The sequence below is a fragment of the Ixodes scapularis genome, unplaced genomic scaffold (genome assembly GCF_016920785.2).
Source record: "Ixodes scapularis isolate PalLabHiFi unplaced genomic scaffold, ASM1692078v2 PGA_scaffold1__304_contigs__length_218370807, whole genome shotgun sequence".
In the NCBI taxonomy this organism is placed as follows: Eukaryota; Metazoa; Arthropoda; class Arachnida; order Ixodida; family Ixodidae; genus Ixodes; species Ixodes scapularis.
Genome location: NW_024609846.1, coordinates 69,346,547 through 69,372,461, shown reverse-complemented (window position 1 = coordinate 69,372,461; position 25,915 = coordinate 69,346,547). Strand labels below are relative to the sequence as shown.

The window sequence follows — 25,915 nt, the reverse complement described above, 5'->3', positions numbered from 1 at the left end:
AAACAACAAACTGAAAACTATTTGACTTCTTTCAATAATTATTTTATATGAGACCGGATTCTAGTGAACTATTTCTAAGATTAATAAAACAAAATCGGAACCGCTTTCAAGGTAAGCGACGGTGAGCTGTCACAAGCATTCCTTCACGGACAAAACAACCGCACCTTCATTCCTACTGCGATTCTTGAGTGGAGCAGGAATTACCTAGAATACGGCGCCTTGTGTTCGCATGAGTGCTCATGAAAATGTCATACCATAATAAAATTCCATGTTCATTCTTGGAGTGCTCACCTAGAAATTATGTATGTTATTTCAAAACAATATATAAACGTAAGTTGATGCAAGTGGCTCGCGCTTTTCCAAGAATATCTATCACATGACCGGGTGTACTCGTAGAATCTTTCAGTATTTATTTAATGCATTATCGCCCTAGTATAATTGTCCCACAAGAGATGACTCCCTTAATTCCACGCTTTCTTTTTAATGTCTCGCAATATTTTATTTGTAGGTGACTTTTTTTATAGAATAACAAATGCCTACACTGTCTTTAGCCCTTGGTGACATATGAAATTAAATGATTCAAAGGATAAAACGAAATAGAAACATTTGGAATTATATTCCATCGGACGTACATACACACATAAATTCGGGAATCGAGCAACACAAGTTTATTACATGTTATCAGGGCAGTTCTAATAAGATATTCGAGCTAAATAACTCTGCTCTATATACTAACTACGCATTTATTTTGTACCTGCTTGCATTTTAATGTAGAAAGACAGACTTTTGCTATGTATAAAAAATAACTTAATTTTATTTACAGATGCCGAACCAACAGAGCGGCGCGGCGTGAAGATTCTGCATGGTGCTTCCGGCATTTCTGGAAGTAGAAGGGATGATAAATATTTATGACATTGTTTTTTTCGTAAACATGATTTTTTTTTATTTTTGTTTTTTTAGCTGACATATAATGCGCGCGACAAATGAACCTTTTTGCTCTACAAAATCAACTAAGTCTTTAAAAATCCGGTGATAATCGCTTCCGATAAAGATTAAATCAACACCACAATTTGACATATCCACCCACTTGAAACAAAAAGGCGGCAAATAATTTGTGATATAATTTCGTGCGTTTTAAGAGTTTTATGCGTTTCCATTTAAATCACACATATTCAAATATGCGCAATTTATGATAACGTTCTTTGGATGTAACTTGACAAAATGGATAAATGTTCGCGTTTAGGGTGTTCGTCTTCCTTTGGAAGTAACAAATAAAAAGGCGAGGCTGTTTTTCAGAGCCCTAATACTACAATAACTATGAATCACTCATTGTAGAAATAACCCAATGCATTGCATGCAAAAATAAGTTAAAACTGGTATAGCTTAAATTGAGAAAAATAATTATATATCCGAAAACAAATAAAATTGAAGGTCTGTTCAAATACGAATGCGCGTTTTTCCACAAGACCGGCTTTGATACTCCTATCAGAATAACCTTTTGTCTTATGCAACTCTACTGGAATCTAACGATGCCAGAGTAGATGCTCGTATAATAGCAAGTGGGTAGTGCACTTTTTTTTTGTTGTAAGAACCATGTGAACATCATTTATGGCATGCTGAATAAGGATTCATCAAAAATGGCTTCTGAGCCTCTTTCAATTTTTAACCGTTCATAAAACTGTGTAATTGACATGTACTATAAATATCCTTTTAAAACTGTCATTCTCAAAACATATAATTTCAATAAAGCTTAGATATTCTGGAATCACAAAACACTAAATGCCAGGAACCCGTTTTTGTGACAATGCAATACTTTCAGCAAATACTTACACTTTTTGCGGAGGTAGTTTCTGTAGTTTCGAACATCCCGAGTTCGCGCATAGTTGTGGCCGTAGGTGGCACTTCCCTGTCCGTATTGCGAACGGTAAATGCCAGAGCTGTAGGATGGAGCACGCAAAGAAGTGGGCCCTGATGAACCTCTAGCTCCAGAGGACGGAGCATAGTGAACTGTAGTATGCTGAGAAGAGTGGAACGGGTCCATCTTTGTCACGCGCGATATAGCCTGAGGCCTGCGCACGGCATTCCCACGCTGGTATGTGTTAGACGGCCGTCGATCAGAGTTGTAGGCACCGTACTTTGGTAACCTTGAGACACCAGAGGCAGTATACGTGAAAGCAGGTAATTGGTACCCTCGCGAGTATCCTGAACCGGACTGGAAAGAACTAAAGGAAGACGGCGCAGCGCCGGTCCGGCGGCCAGCAGAGAACGTGGATTTCTTCTTGAAAGCAGACACTGCAGGCTGGGAATACCGTCGCGTATAGTACGGATTCACGGCACCAGAGTCAGAAGGCTGGCGAAAACGGTTGTTGCCGTGCGCCGGTTGGTAGTCTCGTGTCCTATCTGAAGCGGTCTGGTAGGACGAAACTGCGGCCGGAGCAGCAACATTGGCTCGACCAGGGGTGAAGGTGGAATATGTCGTGCCTTTCGACGCTGCGGGCGCTGGTGTAACGGATCCGGTGCGCTGGTAGAAACGTGCATCAGTAGAAGGTTCAAGGTCGGCAGCAGGGTCCGGTGTAGTATCCGACGAGTAGTAGGTGACGCCTTGGTTCTCATTTTCGGTGGCAAACTTCGGTATCCCACTGACGGTGGAAGCGAGGCGAGCTGTATCGATCACGTCGTCGGACTTGTAAATTTTGACCAGGGGAGGGTCGTCACGGTAGACAGGGAGATCAGAAACTTCATCGGTCGACAAGGCACTGATTCCGTTCCCAGTTTCGATGCCGACATCGCTTAAGTAGTCAGCGAAGGCACTTCCGACGAGCGCAAGAACGATATACGTTCTGACCTGCACAGCAGAAGATAGGATATGAACCAGCTCTTTCATTTCGCCCGTAACTGTACAGTGGCTTTTCTTATGTAGCTCATTCTTCTACCTTTATTAAAGTGTTTCAGTTCATCTCGCATGAACATTTATGAACATTTATTGCCTGCGTGGATTTAGTTTCCGTATTCATCGCCGTCCTGGACATCGTTTAGCACTTAACTTACGAAACTTATTTATCCAGAAAGATGTATTTCTTAAAAAGCGAAGTAACGTATAGGACGAAAGAAGGACGGTCACCATAGCCTCGTTAGGAAACACTTTGTTTTAAAGAACACACGTATTCATTCTATAGCGTCATCACGGAGTGCTTGAAAAATAAAAAATAGAAACTTTGACATTATCAAATTTGGCAAGTGTGGACTTCTCACATTTCAAATAATAATGCTCTAGCGAGCGTAATAATATAAAATTTCTAAAGTCGCATTAATCTACTTGTGTATTTCAAACCGCCACAAAATAAAAATTAAATCTACTATTGCTGTTCATTAAACACCCATCAAAGGCAAGGATTTGCGTAACAAACGCAATTACCTACAAAATTTGCGTTTATATTGAAGCAATGCCTTATGTTAACGCGCTGTAAAAAATACTATTTATAAGATCACTAATCATAAACGCGTTCCTTTATCTAACACCTGCGCCTGTACTTTTAAAGGATTTATAAACCAATAATCAAGGCTACTCACTCCAATCATGATTACTGGCCTCGAGGTCTTGAAGATACATTAGAATTGTGAAAGAGGTAAACAGCTATATATATACCGAATTTTCGGGGAAAGGGAGAATCATTCTGGTTTCTACCAGTACTGCTCCTCTCCGACACCACATTTTGTATGCCACAAAACCTGTTACGGAAAGTTGAAGAAAAAATGTCAGGACTCCCAGATTGCATTCTTAAGAATCAACATCTGTCGCGCTTCCAGGTCGAAGGACACATTTCCATAACGTGGGGCGCATCTTGACGTCGCAAGTTTCATGGCAAAGAAAAAACAATTCCCGGTAGAACGCGCATAGCTCGAGTTCTTCCGTTCCTGAAAGTTTAGTTTTTTTAGTTTCAGGCTCCTTCACGTAGTGCAACATTATGCTGAGTTTGTGTCAAAGAGTGAGCTTCAAAAAAGCCATGTTAGAAGCTTGAAAATACACGTATCACAGACCCGTTCCCAAAAGAATTCCTTAAAATCAATTTTTTGGCAGAGTGTGCGCCAGAAACATACTACAGGCCAAATATTGTGTACAACACTTGAGCAATTTCTTGCAACGTTCAGCCGTTAGAATCGTGTTGAAATGACTGTCTGAAAATGTCTGAAAATTTTCACTTCCCCAAATGGCAATATTAAACATCACGAACACCTCATTCACGTGCAAGCTAAAAAGAAAAAAAACTCGCTAAGCCTCACTCCTTTTCTCGCCATATTCGCCCCTTAACGGCGAAAAACGTGTCATGCAATACAAAAAGTTTAAGTTGCCATTGCAAACAATTAGTAATATGCTAAATATAATCTCGTCATATTACGCATAGCTTCTGACAATATTAGCTGAAACATTCCATCTGGACAACTGATGTGCCTGGAGTCTCATCCAGCACTAATATCTCCCGTATTGTCAGAGTTAAAAAACTGAGATACACGCTTATTGTTTAAATGTATGTTTGAATCAAGGCTTCTTCACACAGTCCTCGCAGACAAAGTAGTAACTGGCTTGGTATCAAATACGTCTCAAGAAAGCGAAACTGCTTCAGTCACATGGTATCATAAATTCAGCGATATCAGCCATATAAAAAAGCTGTGCGGTGTGCCTTCGTGACATCAAAGAACTCCGATAGTGGCTATTGGATAAAATAAAAATCCCTCGTGTTTTCTTTTTTTTTAACGTTGGTGATATACAGAAACTGGATTCTTAGGATGCAAGGGGTCTGCATATAAAAACAAAAATTACATTTACAAAAAAAATGGGTCCGCGACTTCTTGCCGCGAGTGACGAGACTTTATGATATAGCGCCTAAATTTGACACAATTTCCTATAATTAGGGTACTTTTGCCACTCATCTTGTATTATGCGGGTTTCTTTGACAACTATCTGTCATTGCGCTCAAACATTGTTCGGGTTGGTGACTGTTTCTCTGCAAAACTTTTTCGACGCCCGGTGTTCCCAGGGATTAATACTGGGCCCTCCTTCGTTCCTGATCTTCATAAATAATATTGTGTCTTGTGTAGACAGTTCTGAAATACTTCTTTTTTTGCTGATGACCTTAAGTTGTTCAAAAGCATCAAGAGTCTTAAAGATCGCGATGTCATACAAGGCGACGTTACCAGCAATCTTCGGAGGTGTAAAAAATAATAAATTGCTGCTTAACCACAAAAAAAAGTAATTTATTTCTTGCCGTCGGCGTTCTTTTTTGAGTCTAGTTATTCTCTTGAGGGATCGTCGATACAGCGTGCATCAATCTTAAAGAACCTTGGTGTGTGTGTTGACAGCGCTTTATCTTTTAGAAATGATGTGTTGGTGGTCGTGGGGCAATGCTTTTAGAGTGTTAAGGGTAATAATCGTTTGACGCATAATTTTAGAAACCCTCATTTATTTATTCACCTTTTTAATTATTTAGTGAGGTTATAACTCGAATTTGCTTCTGTCATATGGAACTTAATATCTAAGACAAAGGCAATGAGCACAGAAAATGTTCAGAAAAGAGTTGTCCGGATTGTTAATAAAAGATACTTTGAGCGGCGCTTTTATTATAGGTATGAATATATAATGAAAATGTTTTCATTTTAACTACTGTCTAAAAGGAGGACTGTTCGAGACTTAATATTTCTGCACAGGGTTGCAAATGGCGTAGTTGATTTGGCGCAACTTTTTGCGAAAGTGAACTTCCATATTCCATTCCGTGTAACCAGAGACCTTGCTTGTTTTGATGTTTGCTCAGCATGTAATAGCTCACCTCTCTCACGGATTCATTCATTGTGTAATACCTTCGATTTATCCTATTTTCACATATCTGCATCAATTTCTATGTACCTCACGATTTGAATGATAATATCCTAGCCCTTAGCATTCTGTTTGTCTTAGATGCTTTATATTTTAGTAAGTGTATTTAGAGCTTATGCATTTGCTCGCTGATTTAGTTTGTTTGTGTTGGTGCACCAATGAGAAGACCAATGTGGGTGTTTTGGGCACCCAAAAACAAAAATTGTTATTATTATTAATATTATTTGACTACAAATTTTTTTAACTGATAGGACATACGTAGTTTCTATAGCCAGTAACCGAAGCTCCAAAATTGACTTAAAAGTGGTGTTCCCCAAGGATCTGTTTTGTCGCCTCTTTGCGACATATTTGTTAATGAAATGTCCAAAGCAATCTCCACTTGTAGTCTTTTCCAATACGCGGATGACACGGTTTTGCTCTCGGTCCTCCTTAACCCGGCTACTGCAATCACTTCGCTGCAAAACGACACTTGCCGTTTACTCGACTGGTTTGAAGCAAATTGTCTAACGATAAATGAATCTAAAGCCAAGCTTGCCTGCTTTCATAATCCCTTTAAAATTTTAATGTCCAACCATCTCCTTTTCATGCATACGTCTCGGTGTATTTCTTGCAACTGCAGTCCTGTAACTTACGTTGATAAGGTTAAATATCTTAGGATAAAATTGGACAATGATTTGTCATGGAACACTCATCTCTCACAGCTTTGCAGAAGACTGCGGAATGTGTCTTGTTTGCTGTACCAATGCACAATCCTTAATACCTAGTTTAACAAAAAAAGAAGCAATAGCTCAAGCATTAGCATACGGAGTTTCGCGTTATGGTATAGCAATTTTTGACATATATCTGGAGTCTGGTACAAAAAAAAATAGATACAGTTTTGAAAGGCATCTTTAGAAGCATTGTCTACGGACCAGCATTGCAAACCGAAGAGAAAAAACTCGCCAACTTAGACTTGCCGTTCTTCATGGCTTTTTTTTTTTTTTTTTTTTTTCAGATTGTAGTTTTCAAGCCCTCAAGTATTTTTGGAGCGATATATATCAGATACCTCATGTGGCTACTAGATCACTTAGACATACAGGACGATTTAAGGTACCTTTTGTAACAACAAAATACGGGAAGAAGGTTCGGGACTTATATGTACCAACGATTTTCAACAGCCTACCAGACGACGTTTATGGTGCAGACTCCCTGAAGAAACTTAAACGAGCACTCCAAGACCTCAGAAAAACATCATGAATTTGTGTGTTTGTGTCTCTGCGTGACCCAGTGTGTGTTTGGCGTGAACTCTTACCAACGTGATTTTTTTTTTTTGTTGGTCTCTTCTTTCTTTATTCACCATCGTCAGTAGCATAGCGTGGAAACAGTTGCTTGAGTAGGGAACTACAAATGAGGGGGACATTTTGTACTAATGAAGTGAAGGGTGCTGTCCCACAAGTCATCCAACTGGCATTGAGATTCGTATTTCAACCAAGTATAATACATGCAAAAATAAACATTATTATTATTATTATTATTATGCCGAGTCTAGTTCTACAAGCCGCTATTGGCTTTTGACAGACTTGCTTTCTTTTGTATTGATGTTTCATATTTGCAATAAAATTATTAATATTATTATTACTATTATTATTATTGGTATGTTACATGCGAGCTGAACAGATCATTCCACAGAGCTGTTGATTGAAAAAAAGCTTTATCAATGGCTTTGCCCTGTGCCCCATCAGATCTAAACGCCTCCATCCACCGTAAGATCGTTATACAAAATGTCAGAATCTTTGTGTCGCGATATCTACAAACTTTCCAAACGATTTTTAACGTATGGATAATATAAAATGTCGAACGAGCCGCTTGTTGTTTCAGGCTTCAAAACAAGGTTGTTTGATAGTCTACTTATTCGGCGGTCATCAAGTCATCCCAGTATATATTACTCCCATTTTGAGAGACAATAATAATACTTCTTGGAGTAAAGCAGTACTGCGGTATGACGTCAAAGTCCACATATAACCTAGATATATTACTTGTCTTGAGATATTAGTTTTTCCTGCCTTCTCAAACTGAAGAGAAGAGACGAAACTTTAAAGGGAAAACATAGCTCAAAGCAGTTTTTGATCTATATATCTAATCTCTCATGAGACACATATATCGTGGACCAAACACTTCCGATAGCACGCGCAAAGATAAAGAGGACGTGGCAAAAAATAAATGCAAGCAATTATAAAACCTACCAAGTGCACACCGACCTTCAAGTTAATTATCGACACACTCCCATAACCTGCAACTTCACATCGGGTTCGGAAATATTGTATGGTATGTTAATAAAAGAAGTGCGCCTCTGGGCACGGCAGCGCGAGCCGAGGCATGTCGGCTAAACTTCTTCCTGTTATCGTGCAGCTTCTACTGATCGCCGAAGGACGCGCTCCCAATCCTGATGCGTCATCTACACAACATGGATTCGGCGCAGTACCCCACTTTCGTCACATGGACCACATTCTTTTCGGCTTCGTGACATCGACGCCAGGGCCATCGTCTACAAAAGAATCTGCCCATCACGACTTCACCAGTGGGCACGGCAGCGCGAGCCGAGGCATGTCGGCTAAACTTCTTCCTGTTATCGTGCAGCTTCTACTGATCGCCGACAGACGCGCTCCCAATCCTGATGCGCCATCTACACAACATGGATTCGGCGCAGTACCCCACTTTCGTCACATGGACCACATTCTTTTCGGCTTCGTGACATCGACGCCAGGGCCATCGTCTACAAAAGAATCTGCCCATCACGACTTCACCAGTGGGCACGGCAGCGCGAGCCGAGGCATGTCGGCTAAACTTCTTCCTGTTATCGTGCAGGTTAGTAAAAAGTGCTATCTCATTGACGTATTTAAGAGACATTATGTTGTTTTTTTAGTGCTGCCGTGCCCTGGCACAATTCTGTGTATTCTGGCCGACTGTCTTTATTCCTTTCGCACGGTGCTGTTAGAGTTGGCCGGTGATGTGGAACTTAACCCGGGACCGATGTCGGAGGCCCAAGTGATACAATTTAACCAGATGTTTACTTTGCTACAAGACCTAGGCAAGCGTTCAGTTAAAATTGAAAATGGTCAGTCTAACCTTATCCAAACAGTTAATGAAATAAAGCTGAACCAAGCTTCGATTGAAAAAAAATCGCAGATTTTGGCAAAAGACTTGAAGTGGTTGAATCAGAAACATCTGCCCTCGAGTCAACTCAGAAAGAACTGGTTGAAACACGGAAAATGGTTTCCTCTGTACAACAAGAAAACACCTCCCTGCGTAACCGTTTGGACGACTTTGAGGATAGATCACGGCGTGAAAACCTGCTGTTCTATGGTGTGGACGATTCAAGGTCAGAGACATGGGCGGAAACGGAAAATAAAATAGTTGGCATACTTCAACGTACGGTTGACCTTCAAATTGCCCCAGGAGACTTTGAGCGAACGCATAGACTCGGCTCTTTCACGGTTGAAAAATGTAGACCTGTCATTGTGAAGTTTTCTTCGTATAAGCTGAGAGAAAAAATTTTAGTCTCCCGCTCCAAACTAAAATCTGCAGGAACACCGGTCAGTGAGGACTTCTGCCCCGCGACGCGCCAGGCTAGGAAAAAACTTGTGGAGTTCGGTATCTCTCTAAACTCAACCTTCAAGCTGAGGTATAACAAACTTTTAGTTAACGGAGAGTGCTACAGTTATGATCACTTAACCAACAGTATTCATTTAACAACTAAAAGCAATTCCATCGCACTTGTCTCCGATGACCAAGTAAATGGAAATCCTTCCCCGATATCAAGTCTGCAATAGCATGCCGCGCGGGGTGGTGGTTATCTTCAACCCTTGCCTCGTGATAACGTTTCCGTTCTGTTTACCAATATCAGGAGTGTTGTTCCCAAAAAAGAGGACTTGTGTTCGATTATCGACTCATCTAGTGCTGACATAGTTGTTCTTACTGAAACCTGGTTAACAAGCAAAATCCGGAACTCTGAAATTTTTCCCTGTAAAAAACACTTTAATATATATCGCCAAGATAGAAGGAGTAGGGCTGGAGGCGGTGTTCTTATTGCTGTCGCCGATTCTATTTCGTCATCCTGCATTAATGTGGTCTCCGACCTCGAGATAATTTGGGTTTCTGTTTGTATAAATTATAACAAGTATGTTTTGGGTGTCTGCTATCGCCCTCCCACAAAGAGCGCCAATTTTGTTGCCGAGCTTCACGATGTCGTTAACGCGGTCCATGTACGCTTCCCAAATGTTCCTGTAATACTCTTGGGAGACTTCAATTACCCAAACATTGTATGGACAAGCGACAGCCCTTTCCTTAACCCATTTTCTACAGAGAGTAATGATTTTTTAAACTTCTGTACCGATTTTAGCTTTTCGCAGACAGTAGTGCAGCCTACACGGGTTACTAATTCTACAGCCACTATATTAGATCTAGTGTTAACCACGTCAAGTGAACTTATTTCCCCTCTCACTTATTTACCCGGTCTTAGTGATCATTCTTTGTTGCTATTCTCCTTAAATATCCCAAAGTGTAAATCGTCGAAAAGTGTTAAACGCATATTTGACTATGCTCATGCTGATTTTACAGCCATCAACAACGATATGGGTTCGTTTTTGGCGGAATATCTGTGCAACTTTTCCGAGCGTTCCGTCGAGGCTAATTGGTGTTTATTTAAAGACAAAGTGAATTCCCTTACGAACATTTACATTCCTGTGCGAACTATTCGTTCTTCCACTCGATCCCCATGGTTCAATGGAGCGCTCAGAAGGCTTTCAAACAAAAAGAAACGGTTGTTTCGCTCTGCAAAGTTATCCGCTTCATCAATTGCTGATGTACGCTGGGCGGCATATCGCTCCGTCGCTGCTTTATATAAAACTACCGTCAGTGAAGCCAAACAGCATTTCTTCGGAAGTACTTTGCCAGCAATGTTGCTCAACAATCCTCGTCAGTTTTGGAATGTTGTGAACCCCTGCGAAAAACCTGGTGTAAGGCTTACCAACTCGGACGAGGAAGAGATACCAGAGAGGGAGTGTGCATCCGCGCTAAATGAAATGTTCGTCGACTCCTTTTCCAGCCCCAACGTTCTTGACTACCCTGATTTGCTCCCATCAAACTTTTGCACTATGGATTCCATTACTATAGAGTGTGGTGGCATTGTCAAAATTATTGATGGCCTTAAACTATCCTCATCATCTGGCACTGACAATATAAACTCAAAATTTTTAAAAAACACTAAAATGTACTCTTCTGTTATTCTAACTAAGCTTTTCCAGCAATCTCTCAATCTTGGTACTCTTCCCGAGGACTGGAGGGTGGGGAAGGTGATTCCGGTCCATAAAAGTGGCGATAAATCTAGCCTGAGTAATTATCGTCCGATTTCATTAACGAGCATCCCCTGCAAACTTCTGGAACACATAATTTATTCTCATCTTGTTGCTTTCCTTAATTCTAAGTCTTTTTTCACCCCGGCTCAACATGGATTTAGGAAACTATTTTCGTGCGAATCTCAATTGTTAACACTTACTCACAATCTTCATGTCGCTCTTGATCGTTCTTCCGCGGTAGATTGTGTATTTTTAGACTTCTCAAAAGCATTCGACAAAGTTTCACACCGGCTTCTTCTTCATAAACTCACTGTCCTTAACATAGAACCCCATATTCTTGCTTGGATTGAGTCTTTTTTAACTAACCGCTCACAATTTGTTCATGTTAATGGCTGCAACTCAGATCATTCACCAGTAAGTTCAGGCGTTCCCCAAGGTTCCGTACTAGGTCCTCTTTTATTTCTTATTTATATTAATGATTTACCTACTCATGTTTCTTCATCCATTGGCTTATTTGCAGATGAGTGTGTCATCTACAGGGAAATAACCAATGATTCTGATATTCATTCTCTTCAGTCAGACCTTGACAGCATTTCCCGGTGGTGTGACTCATGGAATATGAAACTTAACATTAACAAATGCAAATCCATGAGAGTATCACATCAAATGAACACATGCCATTCTTACAATATTAGCGGCGTTGTCCTTGATTCTGTCTTATCATATAAATATCTCGGTGTGCATATAACAAATAACCTCTCCTGGGATACTCACATTCAATACGTAATCAACAATGCAAACCGCATGTTAGGCTATCTTAAAAGAAACTTCTCTCTTGCTTCCACCTCTTTAAAACTACTTCTTTACAAGTCTTTGGTTCGAAGTAAACTTGAATACGCCGCAGCTATATGGGACCCTGGTATAACACTTGCGTCATCAGTTGAAGCCATTCAAAACCGTTCTGCTCGATTCATACTGCATAACTGTCACCGAACATCCAGCGTATCAGCAATGAAATTCAATCTCTGCTTACCTGATCTCTCTCTTCGCAGGAAAGTGTCACGCTTGTGCTTATTTCACAAGATCCATTATCTTAACACGTCAATGCGCCAGCTTTTGTTAATACAACCGTCTTATATCTCATCGCGCGTCGACCATCGATATAAAGTTGGCATTACTCACTGTCACACATCACGTTTTTTTCAGTCTTTTTTGCCCAAAACGTCACTGGACTGGAATCGCCTTCCCGCAGCTGTAGTCGAGATTGCCGAGAGCTCTGATTTTCGAATTGCTGTCTACAATTATTTTTTTGCATCCTCTATAACTCCGTTGTTAAGTGAATTTGTTTGTGTATATATTGTTTCAAATTATATTTTTGTCCTGTTTAACTCACTAGTTAGGTATATTTCTTTTGTTTGTATATTGTTGCTATGCCCACCCCCCTTCTGTAATGCCTTCGGGCCCTGAAGGGTATCAATAAATAAATAAATAAATAAATAAATTGGCAGACTATTTATTGCATGATAATCCTAACCGCCTACTTTGAACCCTAAATATGTTATACATAGCATCCATTAAAACACTGATTAATGTTTGTAATAGATGCCTTTTATCATCAACAGCACTCTACAATTTCTTTTGAAAATTATTACTCGATTTTGCACGTTAATGTCTGCTGAAGTTGGGATTCTAATGGTCAAAAAATGCATTTCTAGAATGTTAGGAGAGGGCATGGTTTCTAAAGTTGAAAGAAACCAGGGGCTCTCTGGAGGAGCTTGTCCTCTCTTTCTTAACCAGCAGCAGAGCTAAAATGCTCGTAGTGCATGCTTAAATTTTTATATGTTCATAGTGGCACATTAAAAGGAAGTGAAATTTTTTATTTGTACGCACCCACGAAAACTGTGTTACGGTTTCTATTTTGCCGGGAGAGTCGCGCAAAAGTCGGATCTAATTACACTTCATAAAGAATTTTGGTCTATATTTTTATTGCTTTCATATGGAAACATTAATTTTTTCTCGTATTAGGCGCGGGCACAAGAACTGCGCGTCAATTTTGATATTGTGTACGCTCGGGCTTTCCATTATAATCGAAAGCAAAATGTTTGACAAGGCTACCGTCCTAATATGGCGCACGTGACAAAGTTCATAGCTCTTTTGAGCTAAGATTGAATATGATATGGTTCACCGCAGGATTAGAAACTAATAAAATACCATCGTGATTGTTATCAATTTATGGTTTATGGGCTCATATATACCTCAATGTCTGAATCTAAATTCATTTCAGACTCAACTAGTGACCGTGATTATCGACCACTTTGACCTCCTCTTCGCCTATGAAACTGTGAAACGGATTTTATGTTAATATTTTTATACGAGTGACATTATTTATTCTTCATCCCACTTGAAAAATGCGCTCTTGTGTGCTTACAGATCCTTATTACCTAATAAAGAGTATATATTAATGCACTCGCGTAACATGCGCATAAGAACTACTAAGTCTGCAAGTCACTGGAACCATCGTTTGACTGCAAGCTATCTTCTAGTGTTGCAGCACGGCCGCTAGGCACCCGGCCTGACCACAAACAACTTCGCTGCAAGAGTTCATAGTGCTTGCCAGCAGCACTGTAACGCCATCTCGTATACGTGTTCCGAAATGTCGTTTCGCCATCTGGTGTGGGCAAACGCAAACTCGCCTAGCTTACTTTGCAACTTCGTACTGCAAGGGGCGATGGAACCGATGGGTGAGGGTTGCGCTCTAATCGCTTGGAATGCAAGACACTTGATTGTGATGCTGGGCACGGGGATGATAAATAGTTGCAAGCTTAGAAAAACAGGCCGAAAAAGTTTGTCTTTTGAAATCGATTTGCTTCTTTCTCACTTAGATCTTCACAAAACGAAACAAATAGTTTATTGTTTAATGCGGAGCAATGTTTAACTACGAGCTGCTTCCGCCGGGAAAGTTTTTATCCTAGAGTTTATCGCACGTCGCTGTTTATAAACCGCATATTTAATTGCTTTGTCTTCTATAATGTGGTTAAATGCGTGAGGCGCTAAAATGTGGTTCGAGAGAATTTCATTCGTCATAGGAAACGAATTATGCAAAAACCTATAAATGCATGTCCTATTTATCAGGAAGACACCAACCCTACAAGTTATGAAAATCTTAAAAGTGAAATGTTACTGCCGACAATAGGCACGTAACGTTCAATGGTGAACGAGTAACTTCAAACATCGTATATTTCTAGCCACCATGGCAACTGCAGGGAGTGTTCTACAGCGCACTTTCAAACCATATAAAAAGAGGCTTGCATAACTTTATTGATGAAAGGACGTATCGCCTAAATTTGTCCAGGCGGCTGGCTGGTGTCGATGACAGCAAATGGTTTAGAGGGGAGGGGGGAGGGATAGGCCATATTAGGTATTATTTTTTCAAGTACCACAGGTAGATCTAGTAGCAACACACTGACTTTCCAATGTCTTATTCCATTGGTACTAAAGCATGGCATGCATTTTAACAAACCCCCAATCCCACACTTGCCCGTCCGTTCGTGCATGGAGTTTCGTTAAATTTAACAGGTAAGTTGACAGTACGTGATGTCATGGCGTCAGGTGCCACCACGACATAAAATAAAAACTGCAATTTGTCCGCAAAAATTATGAAAACATTATGTCTTGTGATTTGACAACAAATGACTTGATCACGCATGTCAGGTGACATCCATTTCCCCCCCGAATTTAACGCAGTAATTGACGACGTCCATAAACGTTCTAATATAACGTGACACCACGACTTGCCACCAAGACGTTGATTTGCCCGCTAGAGGTATCAAGCAAGTTGACATAACCTGGCCTGACGTCATCGTCAGGTCCCGCAACCACGCTGTGTGCGTTATGTAACTTTACGTGACGTCACAGTGCCAAGCCATAGTGTCACATGATAGAGGACGTTACATGACGACAGGTCCTGTGACGCCAAACTCCTAGCTAAACTTAGGAGGCAAATTGAACACAATATGCATTTTACTCATCAAAACGACGGTTTAATGTCTTTTAAACAATGTCAAACGGTCGCTCCTTAAACACTGCATTCCATGCATTATAGTATACACGCATTATAGGCCATGCATTGCGGTTATACGTGCACTATAAACCTTTTTACCTTTGTAGTTACATGACCGGCAGATAGAGGGTGCTGACGCGCTCGCGCCATAAGATGCCTTGAATTTGGTTCGTTTCGGTTTCGGTGCGGTCGCGGCTGTGTCAGTGTGTTATGTAGTTTTCGCAAATTTCTTTTTATAGAAATGTGTTTTTATGATATAGAACCAACGATGCAGTGGTACTGTGTAATTATAAGAACTACTACCTTATTTTGAGTCTAAATGGTGAACGGTTTTACGAGCATCTTAGTATGTATGGCCTTGCTGGTCGTTCGGCCTGGTTTGGCGCTAAAGTGGCTACACTGATCGGGGAAGAGAGTTATTATTACCTACAGCCGTACCCGCTGACATTAGATTTTTGTAACACTAAGTTCATTTCAAGAGGAACTCAACAACTTGGTTGAAATTGTGCTGAATCGTTGAAATCAGATGAACACGTAAGGTTAGTGGTCACTCTTTAATTTTCAAGGCCACGAACCTCTTTTCTTAGCACCTTCGACTGCAAAATCCTTCCTGCAATAACTCGTAGAATGTAAAAAAAAAAAACAATAATCTCGACACCTGTCCTTTTTTAAGAAAATTAAGGACTATAAACATATTCTGATGAGGCCTAGTCTAGGCCGACTAGGGAAGTTCTTAAAATATCGTCCCTAGTGGAGTATTCATTTACAGTATATTCTAAAGTTTTACCTTATGAAATATTTTATTTATTATACATACATTCCATTAGGACGTATTCAATATATGACATACATGATATGTCCATGAAATGACATACATCTGTTTTTCGTAAAATTTGCCAAACCAAATAAAAGTGCGCAAGAGAAGCGATGTCCGGCATATTTAGCTGAAGTCGAATGGTAGGATCTACGTAGAAATTTTAATTCGTCTGGACAGAGGCGTTGTTTTACTTTCAGCGGCGTCGGCAGACACTGAAAGTATATCGCCAACGCTGCGCTCTCGTAATTTTTATACAGACTGCTTCTTTTGGGTGTCACATATTGCGCATACCTAAGGCGCGAAGGCTCCACCCTTGGTCACTAAATAAATGAATTGAAGTAGATATCTTAAAATAATCATTAAAGCACTTGAGTGACTGCAGACATGGAATTGAGCATACTATAAAACTTTTTTTTATTTATAAATAAGCCCATCAGGCGAATGTTTATACTGAAGAAACGATTCCACCTAATATTCAGACGCCACTGTTTTCGATCATTTTATGAAGAAAGAGCCGACGCTTTCGAGAGGCACCCATAGTTAATCCTCAAAAAATGACTGTATTACTCGCGTATTAAGATCCTGAATGCGCGATCATAAATATACTTTGCACTCCTCATTTTGTACGTACCGTCATTATTCTTGAGAAAACCTGCGCTGTCATAAGTAATTGGCTTCTCAAATCTCGCGCTCATCAACAAACTCAATCTGCGCCAGTGCTAAGACTGATTTCTGTGCTTAATCTAGCATCCACACGCGCATCCGACCGCCGCCGATGGAGAAAAAAAATGTTTTAAAATTAAGGGCAAACATTGTGCACATAATTATGGCATGCACCAAGGTAGTGAAAATAAGCATCGGATCACATTTTAAAGAGCAAGACAAAAAATTGCGGTGAAACGTGAAGAAAAACCGGGATAAAACGCATTCGTCAAATCGCAGAGGTGAGGGCGGAGCATCGAGTTGAAGCCACATTTTGGCGGCCATGTCACGCGATTCACAGATGGCAGCACCCATGAGACAGAGGGTGGAAAGGTCTATAGAACTTTGGAGATTTAAGTCGCAGTCAATTTTTCAATACCGCATATGTTTGTCGTCATACATCTGTAGCTAGAAGCTAGCTGGGCGAGCTGGAAGGAGACGCCAATCGCGATTGACAGTGATCTCCAAAAAACACCAACGACCCAGCTCCAGCGAAGCTGATGCTATTAATGGCTTTTTATACATTGTGTTTGATTTTAATTCTCACAGACTTATCTTGAACAAAAAAGCCATGAAAGATAGTATGATACGGTCTCTGCAGGTGAATTATACGGCCAACGGGGACATGATATATGGGGGCCAGATCGTCATAATAAGTCAAATAATTTACCTAATTGTATTACGAAAAAGTTTATTTAATCAAAATAGGCATATAACCTCAATTATAAAATTACTGAGCGTTATCGACAACCACAAAATTAGTCAATTCTACACATATTTCAAGCGCGTGCGTGGAGTAAGCGCAGGGTTGCGCTAAAGCTTCCACCCGTCCTACCCTCACAACGCAGGCGCTCCCAAAGCAAAGAAGAAAAGCTCTTCACACGCGCTTCTGACGGCCAGCGTTGCGTCGCTGCGCGAGTGAAAACTTTAGGGAAACCCCGTGTTTACCGTGTGCTTCAAATCTTTCTAGATTAGACCGACTTAGTGCTTTTACATGAAGCTCAGCAAGTTTTTAACGGAAATCATGGTTATTTTCAATATTTAAAGGTTAATTAGTCAACATTATTTAAATATTAAAGTTATATTGACTATTAGCCCCCTATATTATGCTACGATAGCAGTATAACTCGATTACGCAACGTGAATTATTCTACTATTTTATTATTTTTGCTTTTTGTTTCAATCTGTTCGAATTAAACTCAAACACTCTCTCTATATAACACCCTTTATAGTTATTTAGATAAATTATTATAACTATAACTTTACTTTAAATTTAAAATGACTTTAAATATAAAACATATTTGTTATATGTGTCTCTTTCCTTTTAGTCCTTCAAACTATTTTGATATTCTTTTGTAAGAATTTCGATATTTTGATTTTAATTTGCAAAGAAGCGTCAGAGCTAGGCTTCACTTCCTGATGGTTTGGTTGATACCTGGCATCCTTGAGCCTCAGCTGCCAATAAAATTTCAAAATAATGGTAAATAGTTTTTGTTGTTATTTGGCGTTCACCTGTAAACTTTAGGACTAAATTACCATACTAGTGCAATAATCAGGCTTTACTGCTGGTTCTTCGAATGAAGCGTTGCATTTCTAACCCACGTTCGGCACTTCGGCAAATATCAAGGGGTACAACCAGAGAAAAGCCGTAGAAAACCCAAAGTAAGTGTACATTTACACTTACAGGTAAGGCCTTGGAGCAAAGCATTGTTGGGCCCAGGGCCCCTATCGATTGCCAAATTTGGGCCCATACATTCTGCGATGCCTACAAAAGGGGCGACATTCCACTGACTGGAACAGCCTTGAGTTTTGTAACTCATTGGCAGTTGCGATGTTCGTATTTCGAAATATTCTTGCCTGTTATGTGGGATGCGCGGAACAGACCACTGCTCAATCAATTTTATATGGGTTATCAAAAAGAAATCAATCCCGAGGGGAAAACTGCTAGAAGTGTGTTGAATTCCATAATAGCCATACCGCCAGAACGCCCGTAAAGCTGTGATTACCGTCACGTCTACTGCCACCGACAGCGTAAAAAGCGCAGGGCATAAAAATTGAAGTAATTAAAATAATAAGACATCATTACGTCCACACGTCTTGCTTCCTCGTGCGATCGTCGGCGTTTCGCTGATAGAGAGAAATCCCATTGGCTGCGGAGCGTGAATAAGATGCCCGACACTCGCCGCGACCTGTGTTTCTTCAGCTTAAGTCACTATATGATTTTTTTTAGATGATTTCTTTTATTACTACGAGTCGTATTGTTCTACTTTCTTGGCATTTCTTTTTTCCAGGTTATGTTTAAACATACGGTTAAGCTTCTCATTGCAAACAAATGCGTTTCCTTTTTTTTTGTCAAGATCGTTGACGAAGGGATTCAGTAAGGTAATTTCGATACCTTTTGTCCATCCCCCAGTGCTGAAGCAGTATCGATCCGCACCGATAACTTTCTTCTTTTGGACATTATCGGAGCATCTCGGGCTGGGTTTCTTCGTGTGACAGTCTTGGCCATGTAGCAGGCGAAACTTGGGTCATTAAGTCAAGAGGGAAACATCGTTTCCTCCAAACTAAATTTAGAATTTCACGTTATCCTCGTGTTCGCGAAAGGAGAAGTCGAGGGACAGCGGTAAGCTTTCCAATGAAAAAGTTCGTTAAAACTGTGAGCGACCAGCTCCTCCGAGGCAGGTAGATAACGTCAGTAAGAGAATCGCATACACATCATTCTACGGCATTATTCGTATCTTTTATAAACATTAATATTTTCAAAGTTTATTTTGGAAAACATTCGGTCCGGGTTTTCGAGTGTGTTTTCTTTTTCTTCAACATTCGAATTCGTCTCACCTTTTTGGTGCATTCACGTCAAACTTCGGTTTCTATAGGCTTAAGTTTAATGAATTCCACACTGATTTGAGATGTGTTTGAAGTTCTGATGTTGTGTACCCTCCGCGAAATCATAAGAAACGCGTTCTTCATCCGAAAGAGTCGGAAACAGCTGAAACGCGTGTCTTTTTGTTTTGTTTTTTTGTGCAACAATGATTTACAAAGCGATGCCGTGTTCCTTTATGCTCCAATATATTGTTTCTGTTGGGGGGGTTCACAATTTAGTAGTATCTGATCCGCATGCATTGAATTCGTAGTTCCAAATTTTCCAAAACTTAAGTTCTCATCAATTCGTTTCGCGCCATAATGTTGTAAAACACAAAATCCAAACGCCATAACCAGCCGCGTGCATGCGTGCGCCAGGGGATCTCAGACTTCCCAGGACGAGACTTTTATTTTATGTAATAACCCACAGCAGGCAGAAATGCAAAAATATACGGATGTGGAAAAAGACTACCGATTGCCATCAGAAGATTGAATTTTAGTTTGTTCATTGGAGCCAGGATCGAACAATTTTACCGTATCTATATACATAAGAAAAAAAAGTGACATCAATTTATTTCTATTGGCACTAACAGAAACGAAGCGTATAGCTTATTAACTTCACGTGCCTTGCTTCGTGATTTGTTCTTTGGCGTTCGTATTGGCTACCATTGCAATCTTAATGTAATATTATCCTGAATTGTCATTAATTAATCAAATGATGCAAAATATTATAAAGTTATGTAATTTTTATTGGTATGCTCACGTACTAGATATATCTAAAAACCTTTACAACACGTTTTCTTTTAAGGCGTCACCAGTTCTTGTCTCATATCCCTGTCAGACGGGCTCGTTAAAGGCCTTCAGAATTAACTCCCTTAAAGAATCGCTGGATCAGCCCGCGATCTGGCACTTATCGGCGTGCGCTGGTTCGCCGACCCTTTAAAGAAGTACGCTCTGAAGGCCTTTAACTTGCCCGTCTGGCACGTGTATGAGTAATGTACCTTGTCGCTAAAACGCTTCGGACAACATTAAACATTGCCCAATCCTCAGAAGACAAGTATGACGATTCTCCTGGTCTCTTATCAGTTCACGTTTGCCTTTGGTGACCTTTTTTTTATCGTTAACGGAGGAATTTTGACTTCATTTTGCTACCTTTTGCCCATCTCCCAGTACTAAAGCATTATAGATGTGCACCAATAAATTTCTTCTTTTTGAAATCATCGGAGCATTTCGGGCTGCGTTTTCTCGTGTGATATCATTGGCTATGTGACGGGTGAAATTTCGGTGATTGAGTAAATAGAAAAATATTATTTTTTCTAAAACAAAGTTGCTGAAGATCGATCAAGCAATTACGGAAATAAATTTGTCTTTCTTAGCTCAAATTCTTTAAAAGAGTTTGGGATTCTTTTGCAGCGTTACTCTAAGAGTGAAACTGTGATTATATTGTGTCACTGCTTATTCCTAATTGAAAATCGAACAAAAAAACACTGCCATTTCCTCCTAATAGATGCTGTAAAATAGAAGCCAGTAGAAACTGCCCAATTCCTAATCTGCGCACTGTCTAGGGAGATGCGCAACCTCCGACAAGCACTCATTCTCATACTACATTATTAAGACTCACAAGCCACTGCTTTCTTGATAATCCTATATACAAAATTACTACATAATTGTATCACGAAACTTCAAATAAAAACTTAAACTTCAAAACCTTTTTGGTTTCAATAAATTTCAAAATAGTTCGTAGTTATCTTGGATATGAGATGTCATTTTATAGTACATACCATTTCTTAAAATGTTATGCAGTGCACTTGCGGAGAAGTTGTATTTTATTCACATACTAACCCAGAATCAACGGGGCGGGGAGTTTTTGCGTATCGCTGGTATGTGTTTATATACGCATTTTTGTTTATAATATTATCCGACGCAATCACAGTGTTAAGAAATTGTTCGCAAGCTATACGCGTATCTAGAGCAGCCGACGAATACGTATACTACGCCATCACAGTTTATGTCCCGAAGAGGTCGCAAAGCTTAAGAGGTTTTGCGATATTTCAGCAATATTCTGCTTCCCTCGTGGCAATATGCAAAGTCTATTCAACGCACGTCAGTGCAGCAACATCTATTGTCTGCGGGCTAAACTCTTCAATGCTATCATTTATGGCAAAATTATAAAATCAATATTAGTCAAGAATAAATATTTGCTTAAAATTAGGAACCAATTCCATCGGAATAATACTGCCCTACCAAGTTCCTTTGTATCTAACTTCAAGCGGTGAACCACGCGATATAGAAGAAACGCATCAGTGGCTCGGTGGGTAATCTAGGTGAAGATTGCTCATAAATTAAAAGGCATCATTAAAAATATTAAATGTAATTTCTCCTAGAAACTATGCACTGTTTTGCATCAAGTCCGAACAAGCCGAGGTTACGATCCGATGACTTCAATCAAGCAGCTCGAAAAGTGCAACGTCGCGACCCTCGCCGTCTTTGCGTATTTGCCGTGTCCGCCTCAACCAATCATGAACGGTAAATGCGGCGTAATCCTATGTTGTTGTTTTTTACTGTGTTGGAAAATATTACCCGGTGATAGAAAAACATAAAGACGACGAGTGCTGTGACAATGCAATTTTTTCGCTTCTTGATTGACTCTCTCAGTAATCGTGGTGTGGGTCGCGGTAGCACTTATTGTGAATCGGAGTATATATCACTCAGTGCCTGAATCGTTGAGACCATCGACATTAAGCTTGCTTAAGCTATGCTTTTATGTTGTTTTTTTTTGTTTGTTTTTTTGGGCGTGCCAATGTCTTACCTGAAGGGGTGCATGTAGCAATAGAGAATAGCCCTCACTGTAATGTGGTCCAACGCGACGCACTTCCGGCTCCAAATTTCTACCCACCTCCGAATGAGCCACCCATAGCGCGCGGTGGCGTGCCATCTCAGTGGCAGCGTTTCTAGATTATGTAAGCGGCTTCGGCTATGTACGCTCGAGCAACCACTCAAAAAATCTTTATCTGCAACGATTTCCAGAATAATGTATATTTCGATGCTTTTCTTCTGTCGTGAACTGTCTTCCGTCGCATTTGTAAACAGTATAGGCGGTCCCGAAGGCAATCCAATACCCGTCGGCCGGCACCGGGGTGGTGAAGAGGGCAACAGAATGCTACAAAATCCGTAGCGCTGACATCGATTGCACCTAAAAAACGAACGAAAAAAAACTTTTAGCCTTTTCACTTTCGTAAAAAAACAAGACCAGTGAAGCTGTAGTATGGTGGGAATGCCGTAATGGCCGGCCGCAAGTCGGCAAGCCAGAGTGCAAAGGCTCAAAAGGTTCCGCCATCAATGAGCGACGGCGGCAAGCGGTCAACCGGCCAACACTATGGGCAGCTACTGCCATCTATGAGCGACGGCGGCAACCAGAGTTTTGTGTCGACATTTCTTTGCGGGGGACACGATCTTGGGGAAACTAGCCCTTAACAGCTGCGCTGTAAAAGAGAGCCACAGAAGGGAAGAAACAAGCAAACGAAATGTTGAGCGTATTTGTTTTGCCACGACGAGCTGAAATTGCTCGAGCGCTTGTCAATTTTTTTTTTTTTTTTATATATACAATGCGCGATTTCGCTGTTGTCCTGCGAAGCGAGCTAGAAAATAACTAGGTGCAAACCTTTCAGGCAATGTGTTGTTGCTCTTTCTGCATATTAAGACGTCGCCAGCAATATGGGTCCATCGGCACAACCAACGGAGATCACCGATGTACGCGTTTATGTGCTGCCGTTCCGAAACGCTTCAAATTCATGGGACCTTACACTCTTGATTGCAATATTACATTTATGGTCGCCGCTCCGGAAGGCGGTTTTCCGTCGCAGTCGTGAACTGTGTAACCGATCCCGGAGTGATGCAATACCCGTCGGTCGGCGCTCGGGGAGGCGAGAGCCCACCACCTCTGTATTTCTCCTATCATCGGGCTATAATCAACCGCGTGTGTCCATCGATCAGTTTCGTTTCCAAAGATCAAGCGTAACTCGCGTTCCGATCTGCACTTGTTTAGATTGCCTCTGTGACTCCTGGTTGAATAGGCTTGTGTTGTGTCTTGACGTTAATTTCGTTTGATTTCATACATATCGTTCAGTGGTATAAGTTTACATAATATTTAAATATTTAGTTTTTGTTCAATTTATTTTATGACTAACAATTAAATGCGTTCATTTTTATACTTGTGTTTTATTTCGCGATCCACTAATTTCGTTACATCAATATAAATATGCTACATTCAAACATTCGTTATGTGTCTTCGGGAATTCATGTTTCTTCGGGAATTCATGTGTCTTCGAGAATTTACCTTGCCTGTTCGTGAATGAATGTCTTTCGCATAGATATCTCAATGAGACTTTTTGTGATATTTGTATTTAGTATTTTAGTTTTTAGGGAATTGTATATTAGAATTTTTGTGCACCACATTGGAGACTGAGAAGTTGTTCGTGGGCACAGAAAATAAAATTGTTTTTATTATTCTATTCAACTAAACTCGCTCGACACGTAGACGTTGTCTCGTTTAAAACTTGCGGCCGTCTCGCTAAGAAAGCCTACCTTTTTTTTTCTTTTCTTTTTACTTTGTTTCGTTATTTTGCACTAAACTGTGGCGCCTCATGCAGAGCCACTATCCTGTAAAACTCTTCATGAAAAGACCCTAAAGGTGGGGTCGAAAAAGCCGTTTCTACCACGCGAACCCATTCCAGATTATCGACTCCATCAGCTTACCGAACCGAACGGACATTTTTTTTAAGTTCACCACGGTGGTCACTCGTTACCGATAGACAGTTTCCAAAAATAACATAGTCTTCACGAACGTCCCTCATGCGAAAGATAAACCCCAGATATGTTCAGTGCACCCTCACCATGCGACCTCTGGTCAGGAGTAGGAGCACACGTGACACGCAAGGGAAATGTATTTCCAAGAAAAGCCCCCATGGCTACGGCGCAGAACCTCATGGTAAAATTGACAAACAAATAAGCGACACAAGGCGGGGGGGATTTTTTTAAGCACCGCGCGTCTGTTTTAAGCTTTTAGGAGGTTTCTCAGCGGAAACAAGAAATGTAAACAAAGGTTAAAACGTCCCATGTGTCTCGAGACGCGGTCAAGGGTACAGGGTACGCTGCCCTTTGCCTGAAGGCGTTTCTGCTGCCCATCGTGACCCCTCCATACCTTGAACTCTGTCTGACTACTGTGCATCCGCCTAGCAACTGGAACCACATCTCCCTCTCCATCTGAATTCGCCTATAAAAGAGAGAGCCAGATAGCCCACATTTACTCGGAACCAGGCCGCCATCCGTCGAAGATCAACTGCCCCCTATCATGACTGCTGTAAGTATTCACGTGTTGGCCTTCGTTTCCCATTGGAGGGGTGCGCCATACTGAGTTTCAATCTAAGTCCGAACGCAGTCGCCGCTAAGGACCCGATGGAGCTAATCAGACAGTGACAAATGTGTATCGTTACCCCGCTCGTTGTATTTGCACCTTTGTTATTCCCGGATAGACCAATCACGCGTTGTCCATTCCACATGATCCCGTACCTTTTCTTTGTGCGGGATTGGTTAAACCGGTCACAGCAAACGCACAAAGACCACGAGTGCCATGACGGCACATTTTTTGGCCCTTTGTAAATCGGTCAACCGTATTGTATAGTGGGCTGCGATCGGGCTCCGTTTGAAACACAGTATGGATTTGTACGAAGTAGTTATACCGACATCCTTTTGATAGCCCTGTTTTTTGTTTTGTTTTTTCTTAGTTAGCATTAAGCGTTTCGTTTCGAATAAAATATTAAACGTGGTCGACTGTTGGTCCTGTTTCAGGTTTTTGCGACATACCCAAATTACCTTAACTTCCCATTTGCTATCGTGGTTTAAGCTAACGTCCAGGCGCCACCGACGCTACGAGTTAATGAGACAAATGAAGCAGCGTCAAAAGAGTGAGTCACTGGACCCGCAATTTATATGGCTGGTTCAGCGATGGTATAACACCTACAGAAACAGGGCCCACATCTATGCTGGTGCGTTTCTTTACGCTGTCCGATTGGTCCGATCTGCTCGTAGAGTCGGCTGCGTTTGGACTTGAGGTAAACGGGGTATATTGTAAGCATGCGAATAATAAATGTGTAAGTTAACTCAAAGGTTAAAAGCAGGGCGTCAAACCGTAGACGAAACCAAAAACCGTCTGGAAACGAATTTTTTTTTTTTCAGTAACCGTGACCAGAACGAAAGCGTTATTTAAACTTTTT

General features: G+C 40.8%; 1 protein-coding gene across 1 annotated transcript; it reads right to left on the bottom strand.

Annotated features, from left to right (window-relative positions):
- Positions 1–789: 789 nt before the first annotated feature.
- Positions 790–3,596, bottom strand: LOC121835944. The gene is made up of 3 exons (XM_042290520.1): positions 3,571–3,596; positions 1,831–2,845; positions 790–880 (listed from the first exon to the last, which is right to left on the bottom strand). Coding segments are annotated over exons 1-3 (1,026 nt in total). The 5' UTR covers positions 3,580–3,596; the 3' UTR covers positions 790–878.
- Between the last annotated feature and the right edge of the window lie 22,319 nt (positions 3,597–25,915).